Genomic DNA, 9,762 nt, shown 5'->3' with positions numbered 1-9,762 from the left:
TGTATCTGTATATGTATCTGTATATGTATCTGTATTTGTATTTGTATCTGTATCTGTATCTGTATCTGTGTCTGTGCCTGTGTCTGCGGCAAACAGTAGCAGCATTTGCCTTTTGCCAAAGATTGACAGCAGAAACTAAGCCTGGGATGGAGATGCCGGGACCACCGTGAAATCCGAATGCCTCCGATGTCTGGGGGATACGTATCCCCAGCACACAAGCACATACATATGTACATATATATACAGATATATATACGGCCGATCTGAGATGCTCCCAGTTGGTTGTCGCCACGCCGTTGCGTTATATTGTCAAAAGTAACATGTTGCTCGTGTGCTGCTCCCCTTTCGTTGCGCCTGCAATCTGCAACTTGCAACATGCATCTTGTTTTTTGATCTTGGCGCTGTAAATTACACGCCCAACAGCCACAAACAATTGCTGTTGGTGGTTCGGTTTTTTCAGTGATGGCGATGCAAATGATTGCTATCTATCTTGCTGTCAACAACGCAATAATTGTTGCCAACATTTGATGTTGCTGCCGTTGCTTGTCATAATTTTATTGCTGCCGCTGGCCAATTCTACGTTCTTTGGGCCAATTACAGCGAAGAAGGGCTTGAAAAAATCCGAGATGGGATCGAAGAAGTTGACCAGGTGCTGTAATAGTTATAAACTTTTACATTTTTAAATACAACGGATTTTTTAAATAATTTTTTTTTTTTAACGGGATAAAAATTGTTTTTAATCATATTACTCATAGTTGAAATCCAAAACTGTCAGGATAAAAGGCTATGTTTATTGTATGAAAGAAAGTTATTTGAGTAATAGGTATCTGATAGTCGAGGCTCTAGCCTAAAAATGTTATTTATTTTCTGTTTGTAGTTTTGCTTGTTCCTTTGAGTAGGCTGATGATTACCCCTAAGTTAACTAACCGCTGCCCATTCTCTAAGTCTAAGACCGAAGATGAGATCGTGAATGGGTAAAACGTCAGTCTTGGACTCTCGAATGTCAAAGAAACTGAAGAAAATCAATATATACGTTGCGAAAAGATATATATCTAGCTAGCTTTTAGCTGTACTAGTCCCAGTTTTATTCAAAAATTAAATAAAAAACGACAGTAAAAGCTGTAAGTATCTGGACTATCAGATACCCACCACTCAGCCAGTGTAAGTGCCAGAAAAAAATTGTTTTTAAATTCCGATGGAAATAATCAAGAATAATAAGTTAAACATTTTTGAAAATTATAGTAGTTGTGGTGGGAGCTGATGCCCCCGGACCCTTGAAGATCTCGACAAAAAATAAAATTTTAAATGTTAAAAGAGTTTTTTTCTTTTGGGTGTGTGGTTGGTCTCCAAACCTTAGTCCCCATCAGCATTCCCAGGCCGAAATAAAAACCTAATTTCGCTTTCCTCGGAACGATAATAATAAAGCCAAGCTTTGCGAACGTTTGGCGCACTAGGATCGCCGGATTCCTAGAAAACCGAATATGTATGCTTAAATCGCGGCACAAAGACAGGGGCCAATAATGCCCCACAATCCGCTCCGATCGCAAATGGGATGTGGAGGGCCACACACGTCGATCGCCCAGGAGCGTAGGGAATAAAAAACACAGAGACGACGGGCGGCAAGAAAAACAAATAATTGCTAATTTTATGCTCGAATAAATGAGCGCGAGTGAGCAGCAGAAGAAGGATCAAAAAATGGGCGCCCCACCATTCGGGCGGCATAAATTAGTGCGAGCGAGACGGCTGCCCAGAGACGTCACGCACTATCAAACGAGAAAATGATCAATGGGGCACCTATCCACATGCATCGCACTCGCTCGCACTTGAGATCGGAAGGGGGGAGAGAGCAGGCCGGCTAATATGGACCACCCAAGAAGATGACGTCGAATTAAGGGCCACCCACGAAGAGACACGCCGTTGCTCTCTCGCTCGTTGCTGCATGTGTGTTGGTGAGCGAGATGGTACAGTGAGAGAAAACTTATCAAGTTTAGCGATGGGATTTCTATTAGAAGACGGTTTTAGTTATTTGAATGGGAATACTATATATACAAGATTTGTTCAATGCTTTGTTAAGGAAGAACGGCAGCATTTCCGTAGCTATAGTATATATATTCTGGATCAGGATCGACATGCCCATGTCCGTCCGACGGTCAATCCGTGTCCGATCTCGGAAACTAAAAGACGTACATAGTTTGGACTACATATATAGATTATAAAAACGCAAATACCAAATATTATTCAAATCGCTCTATTGATCGGATATAACTTAAAGGTAACTTGTAGGGCATTAGTATTTTAACTAATGCCGACGCCGCTAGATGGTGTTCGTGTGAAGTCTGTAAAATAGGCGCTATGATGCTGAAACAGTCACTTACTATATATTTTTAACGAGTATTTCTTTTAAAAGTTGTAACTCGAACGGCCACTCAAAATATAAGTAAGATAATAAATATTAAAAATAAGTTTAATCAGTTCTACATTAAGCCAAGTCTTGAACCCATGTAAGCATTCATTGGATGGTTTAAATGTGTGCTGAAAACCTAAGTTTTGTTTTAAGCCACTCTGTTAAAAAGTGCGCAGGTAACGTACATTTCATTTATTTATTAAAATTTGCTGGCCAAGAAATCATATGCTCAGTAACTGGATTTTTAGAAGCACAATTATTAAATTAATATTAATTTGATTACCAGCTTCCTGAGATATGCTGACCTCCGCACTCTGGTCACACTGGCAGGGCCTCTTGTTCCAGCGTGGTTGTGCAAAAAACTTCGATTGAACTTTATTTCTACATTTAAGTTATTAAATTCCCGTATCCTGCCCGAAGATGCCACCCAAAAAGGCGCCACCAGGTCCCAGCAAGAAGACGGAGCAGAAAAAGAAGGAGAAAGTCATTGAGGTAGGCTTCGTAACCGGAAAGCCGATGGGGGAGCCCCCCTCTTCGTAAATTCGTGATGTGGAAACCCGGCTGGGAGAAATTCAAGAAGATCCACATTCAACTGACCAAGTGTAATTCCATCGACAGGACAAGACCTTCGGGCTGAAGAACAAGAAGGGCAACAAGCAGCAGAAGTTCATCCAGCAGGTGCAGAAGCAGGTTCAGTCCGGCGGACAACATCCCCGCCAGGATGGCGACAAGCGCAAGGAGGAGAAGGAGAAGAAGCTGGCCGAGCAGCGCGAGATGGCGCTGATCTTCAAGCCGGTACAGACCCAGAAGGTGGAGAAGGGCACCGATCCCAAGTCAGTGGTCTGCGCCTTCTTCAAACAGGGCACCTGCACCAAGGGCGACAAGTGCAAGTTCTCCCACGACCTTTCCCTGGAAAACAAGGTCGAAAAACGGTCCATCTATGTGGACATGCGCGACGAGGACGATCCGATGACCAACTGGGACGATGCCAAGCTGAAGGAGGTGGTCGAGAAGAAGAGCTCCGGCGAAAAGCAACGTCCCACCACGGATATTGTGGGTTTAAGTTTCAAAAACAGCTTAAAACTCAAAACTAACCTCACACGTATTTTAGATATGCAAATTCTTCCTGGAAGCTGTGGAAAAATCGAAGTACGGTTGGTTCTGGGAGTGCCCCAATGGCGGAAAGTGCATCTACCGTCACGCCTTGCCAGCTGGCTATGTGCTGAAGCGCGATAAGAAGAAGGAGGAAAAGCCCACGGAAATCTCGCTGGTCGATTTAATTGAGAAGGAGCGCGCTGCCCTCGGTCCCAACCAGACACGCGTCACCCTCGAGTCCTTCCTCGCCTGGAAGAAGCGCAAGATTGCCGAGAAGAAGGCCAAGCTGGCTGCCGAGGAAGAGCGCAAGAAGAGCGACTTCAGCAAGGGCAAACAGTTCGGCATCTCTGGTCGCGAAATGTTCAGCTTCAATCCGGATCTGGTCGACGACGGACCCATGGAGGAGGGCGACGCTGCTTTCGACATCTACAACAGGGAGGACGACGACGATAATGCCGTCGAGTTCAAGGAACTGGATCTGGCTGCCCTGTCGCTGGCCGCCAAGGAGGTGGACGGCTCGGGCACCATTGCCTCCACCAATCGACTACTGGACCAGGCAACAGAAGCAGCCAAAACCGCCGCAGCCGAGGACGCAGCGGCCGACGAGGATGGCTCATCGTCGTCTGCACCCGCCAACGATGCTGCCCCCATCAACAAGGATCTCTTTGTTGATCTGGCCGGCGAACTGGATGACCTGGATCTGGAAGATGAGGACGATGACTAGTCCACCGCGTAGTTTGTTTGAAATGAGTTTGAAATTGATTTCTGCCTTTTAGCTACCCTTCAATCAATAAAGTTGTGGCTTTTAATTGTTGCATTTCTGGAAATGAAACGTGTGCGTTAACAAGCAAGTTTTCTCTATTTACTGAATGAATACATGTCCCCTTAATACAATAATCACATTACTCTATTAAAAACACTAACTAACTAACTAACATCGCATGCCTACCAAAATCCTGGAGGCAAAACTCCAACGGCCTGTGCAATCTGCCGCTCACGCAGGAACTTGGCCAGAAGCATTTCTAGCCGTGTCTTCGGACCGCCCTCGTCGTAGGCTGCCAGCTGAGGCATGTAGATATTCTGAATGTAGAGCAGTAGCTTGACGAACTGCTTGCCGTAGGTGCGCCACAACTCGAAGCCGAGGGTCTGGAGAATCTCCATGATCATGGTAGCACTAATATCGGGCAATGGTTTCACATGCACCATGTGCGCTAGCCAGAGCCATCCCTCATTCAGCTCGAAGCATTCATCCGGTCCAGCTGCCTTTCGCCCTTGACTAATGATCACAGCTGCGTAGAGTCGAGCGATTCCCGTTTGGCGCTTAAGGTAGATGTCCGGTTTCTCCAGCTCGTTTTTGTCCGTCAGCCGATAGCCGATGGTCTTCAGATACTGCTCCGGAGTCTGTCCCTGCTGCTGGGGTATAACGTAGGGCACCAGAAAGGGCGACTCTTTGTACATGTAGGCGAGAAAAACCTTGCCGAAATCCGGCAACAGCTTCCAAAAAGTTATTATCACGGAGGCAAAGGGAAAGGCGGCCTGGGGATTGCTGCATATGGCAGTCTCCGTTTGACTGACAAACTTCTTGGCCATGAGTAGCATGCAATAGTCTCGGGCCAGCGGATGGTCGTTTATAGTTATGGTGCCTCCATTCATCACCTTGGTAGGCTGGCCGGCAAAGAAGCTGTACAGCTTGTCAAAGTTCTGGGCTAGATGCTGCGGACTAACTGCTGAAATGGCGTTGAGCGGCAGGTTTATTGCCCTCTGGCAACCGGTGCGATACTGCTTAAGCGATTCCTCCGTTTGCAGCGGCTTTATGGCATCCACTTTGGACTGATACAGTGCTAGGATATCGTTGTAGAACTTCAGACGGTCAGGGTGAACACAAGTAGATGACGCTGTGGGCGCCGGTGGCACATCTTGGGATTTTGGCTCCAGCGGAACGTGAACATTGGCTGCTTCGGCCTTGGCAGTCTCGGCCTCTTGTTGTTTTTCCTTAGCCTCCGATTCTTCCTTTTCCTTCCTTAGCTTTTCCTGCTCCTCCAGCTTTTGTTGCTCCTCCAGCTTTTGTCGCTGCTCCTCCTGCTGCTGCTGCTGCTTTTGCCGCTCTTCTTCCAGCTTCTTGGCGGCCTCCATTTTGAGCTGCTGCTGGATCTGTTCGGAGAACTCGGCCAGCTGCTTAATGATGTCCATCTCCAGAGCATCCAGGCTCTTGCAGCACTCTTCCGCCTTGATGATGGAGCAGAGAAATTGGCTTTGAATCTCGCAATTGCCCATCTTAACGGAGCTCACGAGCTGTTCAAATTTCTGTCCCAACTCTTTGAGCTGTGCGTTTTGCGCGGCGCACACCTTGACCGTCTCTTGATCCAGAGAAAGCAGAATTTTGGCGATGCCCTCGTACTTCTGGTTGAATCTCCTTTGGCAGCGGGACACGCCTTCCAGGGCCAATTTGTGCAGCTTCTGGTCAATCTGTTGGCGCTGTGCCGATTGCTCACGCTGCTGGGCCTCTAGTTGTGCTGCAGTCATCTGGTCAGCTTTCTGGATAAGGAGACTTTCATTGCGTTCCCGCAGCGCCTTTTGTTGCAACTGGTCGCTCTGGCGTTCCTCCTTCCTTTGCTGCGTCTCTCGCGACATGCGCAGGGCGTCCTGTTTGTCCTTTATCGCCTTTAGCTGCTGGCGGACACACCTCTTGCCCTCCTCCGCCAGCTCCCGCCTAACAATGCTGGCGTTGATATCCTGTAGGTCGGGAAAGCAGGATATATTAGGCTCAAAATCGATTTCGGGCAGCAGGGGAGTTTCGTTCTTGGGCTCTGGTGCTGGACTTTCTTCCGGTAATGGTGGCTCAGGTGTCTTACTACTCCCCTCCACCCATATAGGTTCCCGATCCTCGCCCAAAGTCCTGCCCGTGCACATTGTGGACGCCAGAGCCGCGTTGTGAAACGTCGCTGCCATCTTTAGACAGTCCATCGACCGCATCATGTCGTCCATGCTGTAATAGGTCTCGATTAGCGCCAATTTCAACCCAGTATCTTAATACGATTACTACTTTTTACTTATTCAGAATATGTTTTTACACTCTTTAGTCAACAAAAATATAGTACAAGACTGCCAACTCAGTTTAATATAACTCGCATTGGGCGGCAATCAGGATTCCGTTATTGTGAAGGGGATAGAAGTACGGTCTTACTCGCGGACTTTCTTACGAAATGAAATGCTTTAGTGCAGCGATTTCGAATTCGAATTTTTAAACTATATTGTTTGTGCAAACTTACTTTTACTTATTTTTAAGCCAGTATAATAATATGCTCCCCAATAGATATTAAAACCAAAATTAATGATTATTCAATGCAAGCAAGAGAATCAATGAACAAATTTGCGATACCCAAGTAAACATGGTTTATTTTCGCAACTGTTTCACGGTCTCTCTAGTCAAAACAACACATAAATGAGGCGATTAAATAATTTAGTGACTTTCTTCACAGCCATAACTGCCTTCTTCTTCGGTAGTTTCATCACAAAGATACTCAGCTCCGTAGACCAATGTCCGGCGCACCGCAGCAGAATCCCCCACCTGGAGCCGCACCCGAAACTCTTCCTTATGGTGTTGGTGCTCAGCGCACCGCACAATTCCGATGAGAGGAACGCGATGCGGAGCACCTGGCTGGCAAATGCCGGCCAATCCCTCACACAGCCCTACCTGCCCGAGGAGCTGATTTATCTTCCGACATTCAACGCCCAAGGCCACTTGCAGGTGGAGCTGGTGGCGGAGCAGGCGAGCCGGCTAAGGCAGTACACGAATTGGCAGCAAAGTCTGCTGACGGAAGATCCTCCAAAGACCAAAAGGCTGATCACCGTGAAGCACGTATTTTCCATTGGCACACTAGATTTAAGCAGCTCAGCGCTGGCGGAGCTGGAGAAGGAGCAGAAGCAACACAACGATCTCTTGCTGTTGAACCGGCACCATGACACATACAGGAATCTTACGGCGAAGCTCATGCAGTCCCTCGATGTCCTGAGACGCCACAACGAGTTCTCGTATGTGCTGAAAGTGGACGATGATACCTATGTTAAGCTGGATAGTCTGGTGAATACGCTGGTTTCCTACGATCGCAAGTTGCTACGCAAGAGGTCGGAGTATAGGGACCATGTGTTGCCTCAGCTTTATTGGGGCTACTTTAACGGCCGATCCACAATTAAAACGAAGGGCCAGTGGAAGGAGTCCAGTTACTACCTTAGCAAAAACTACCTGCCGTATGCACTGGGTGGGGGATACGTTCTCTCCCGAAGTCTGTGTGACTACATTGTCAATAACTCTCAACTGCTGTCGCCCTATGGGTCCGAGGATGTCTCCGTTGGCACCTGGCTTGCCCCACTGCGCCACGTCTATCGGTGGCACGATCCCAGATTCGACACCTCCTACGCACCGCGCAAGTGTCGGTCCTACCACATGGTGCTGCACAAACGCAGTGGGCAGATGATGAGGGACATCCATGACGGTGAACTCTGCAGTGGCATTGGTTCGAGCATATTGTCCGATTACTATTACGATTGGACGAGAACAGCGGACAAATGCTGCGACAGCTTAGTAGCGTAGCAGTATCATGGGCAGACTAACCAGCGCTGAACTGGCCATTTTATAGGATCTTCCTTTCCTTAACGACCAGCTACCACGACTCAGCCGGCTGTGCAGAGCTCCTCGCTGTGCTTTGTATTTGCAGCCGGAGAGCATCCTCCACTGCGATGGCCAAGAAGCAACACTCGTTTTGTCGCTAGTGGGGCACGTTTGCATGCGTAGAAGTAGTTTAAAATGTCGAGACTGCATTGGCAGGTAATAAAAAACTATTAAAGATGTACATATTACACTACTTTACTTCATTAGGACATAATTCCACAGGACAGGGACCTTTAGAAGAACTTAACGCCGTGGCTGCCGTCCATCTCGATCAACTCACACCTGCCCTTCTCCTCCAGCAATCGCAGGGCACTGAGCAGCACAGCCTCGTCCACGCCGTGAAAGTCCAGGTGAGAGGTGTTCTCGCCGGAGGCGATCTCGTACAGCGTGCAGATGGTGTTCGTCTGGCCCGTTTCCTGCACCCAGTCGTACACCATGTTGCCGTACTCCTCGAGTGTGAACCAGTACACCTGCCACTCCTGGCGTCGCTTGTCCAGTGGATTCGCATGCCCGCTCCGCTCCAGCTCGCCCAGGATGGCCAGGACGAGCTCTGGCGAGAGTCGGCGCTTCAGGGATTCGTTGTGAAACAGCGGCGAGTTCTGGTCCCCAATGCTGAGCGTAAACTTATTCGTGTGCCTGAGGTATTTGAGAAAGAGATCTGTCCAGACCTTCAGCTGCTGCTGCCTGGTTTCTTCGTGGGGCTGTAGTCTAATATCCGGGGGTTAGTCGAGTGATGGAGCATCTTATGGTCGGAACTCACGTAAAGAAGGGTGGGAAGGTGTACTCCCAGGGCCACTGGAACTCCGTCATTCTTATAAACTACGATCTAAACATTTGTTTTTCCAATGTAAGAGATTACTAATAGCTTAGAGTGACCATATGCGCCAAATAACAAAATACCTTACTATTCAAAAACCACTCAAAAATATTAAAAAATTCGTTACTTTTTAATTTTTGCATTGAATCCTAAAATAAAATATCCGCACTAATAAAGAAAGTTAAAGAAGTTTCCTTAACTTACTTTTGCATACCAATTAGCTTTTAAGGAATTTAAAACCATTTTTCAACTGTTTTTAAACCAAACTAATTTAAACGCCTCTTTTAAATTTTGAACCCAACATCCCAAGAAAACACTTATTTGTCATTTACAGTAAAATGCAATCCATTTCTTGTATTTTGTCTTAATTAGAAAAAATTGTGTACATTAACATTTTCATCGGGCTTTTTATGAACTTTGATTTGGGCGTCTGGTTTTCAGTTTCGATTTCTGTTTCATTCAAGATCTCAGATTTATTAATACCTAGGTCTAGAAACAATTTCGCGAGAATGTGGTGACAAAAGAGTGGGATTGCAGTGGCTTGCATCGTCAATATACACGCACATATATATATTCGTATCTGATAAATCTGCTTTATTATTTATAAGTAAAGTTCTAGGAGGCGCAACACTATACATTCAATATCTGCTATTCCGTATTCCTCGTCCAAACATTCGATTTCCGATCCAATTTAGACACTTTATGTGTGGCATGCTGCGGGTGCTTAGTTACTAACTTTATCGATTGTGTGCTAATGTTTCCTTCAAGTTTAACTTG

The 9,762-nt window shown here is 46.7% G+C and overlaps 4 protein-coding genes across 4 annotated transcripts; 2 read left to right on the top strand and 2 right to left on the bottom strand.

Moving 5' to 3' along the window:
- Positions 1-2,717: 2,717 nt before the first annotated feature.
- LOC6608210 (zinc finger CCCH domain-containing protein 15 homolog) lies at positions 2,718-4,316 on the top strand. The gene is made up of 3 exons (XM_002032919.2): positions 2,718-2,896; positions 3,023-3,457; positions 3,516-4,316. Exons 1-3 carry the CDS (start codon positions 2,825-2,827, stop codon positions 4,221-4,223), a joined length of 1,215 nt encoding a protein of 404 aa, XP_002032955.1. The 5' UTR covers positions 2,718-2,824; the 3' UTR covers positions 4,224-4,316.
- Positions 4,317-4,339: 23 nt separating this feature from the next.
- Positions 4,340-6,628, bottom strand: LOC6608208 (nucleoporin Gle1). The gene is made up of 2 exons (XM_002032917.2): positions 6,543-6,628; positions 4,340-6,485 (listed from the first exon to the last, which is right to left on the bottom strand). Exon 2 carries the CDS (start codon positions 6,482-6,484, stop codon positions 4,445-4,447), a length of 2,040 nt encoding a protein of 679 aa, XP_002032953.2. The 5' UTR covers position 6,485; positions 6,543-6,628; the 3' UTR covers positions 4,340-4,444.
- Positions 6,629-6,704: 76 nt separating this feature from the next.
- Positions 6,705-8,467, top strand: LOC6608207 (beta-1,3-galactosyltransferase 6). Its single transcript, XM_032716271.1, has 2 exons — positions 6,705-8,324; positions 8,376-8,467. Exon 1 carries the CDS (start codon positions 6,942-6,944, stop codon positions 8,088-8,090), a length of 1,149 nt encoding a protein of 382 aa, XP_032572162.1. The 5' UTR covers positions 6,705-6,941; the 3' UTR covers positions 8,091-8,324; positions 8,376-8,467.
- Positions 8,348-9,034, bottom strand: LOC6608206 (vacuolar protein-sorting-associated protein 25). The gene is made up of 2 exons (XM_002032915.2): positions 8,929-9,034; positions 8,348-8,876 (listed from the first exon to the last, which is right to left on the bottom strand). Exons 1-2 carry the CDS (start codon positions 8,976-8,978, stop codon positions 8,402-8,404), a joined length of 525 nt encoding a protein of 174 aa, XP_002032951.2. The 5' UTR covers positions 8,979-9,034; the 3' UTR covers positions 8,348-8,401.
- Between the last annotated feature and the right edge of the window lie 728 nt (positions 9,035-9,762).

The sequence above is a fragment of the Drosophila sechellia genome, chromosome 2R, assembly GCF_004382195.2.
Source record: "Drosophila sechellia strain sech25 chromosome 2R, ASM438219v1, whole genome shotgun sequence".
In the NCBI taxonomy this organism is placed as follows: Eukaryota; Metazoa; Arthropoda; class Insecta; order Diptera; family Drosophilidae; genus Drosophila; species Drosophila sechellia.
This window is presented reverse-complemented; position numbering and strand designations above follow the sequence as displayed.

Coding starts and splice junctions, on each gene's coding strand:
- LOC6608208 (XM_002032917.2), bottom strand. CDS start 6,484: ATGGACGACATGATGCGGTCGATGGACTGTCTAAAGATGGCAGCGACG.
- LOC6608210 (XM_002032919.2), top strand. CDS start 2,825: ATGCCACCCAAAAAGGCGCCACCAGGTCCCAGCAAGAAGACGGAGCAG. Junction 2,897..3,022: donor AGAAGGAGAAAGTCATTGAG/GTAGGCTTCGTA, acceptor TTCCATCGACAG/GACAAGACCTTCGGGCTGAA. Junction 3,458..3,515: donor AACGTCCCACCACGGATATT/GTGGGTTTAAGT, acceptor CACGTATTTTAG/ATATGCAAATTCTTCCTGGA.
- LOC6608206 (XM_002032915.2), bottom strand. CDS start 8,978: ATGACGGAGTTCCAGTGGCCCTGGGAGTACACCTTCCCACCCTTCTTT. Junction 8,877..8,928: donor ACCTTCCCACCCTTCTTTAC/GTGAGTTCCGAC, acceptor CCCGGATATTAG/ACTACAGCCCCACGAAGAAA.
- LOC6608207 (XM_032716271.1), top strand. CDS start 6,942: ATGAGGCGATTAAATAATTTAGTGACTTTCTTCACAGCCATAACTGCC.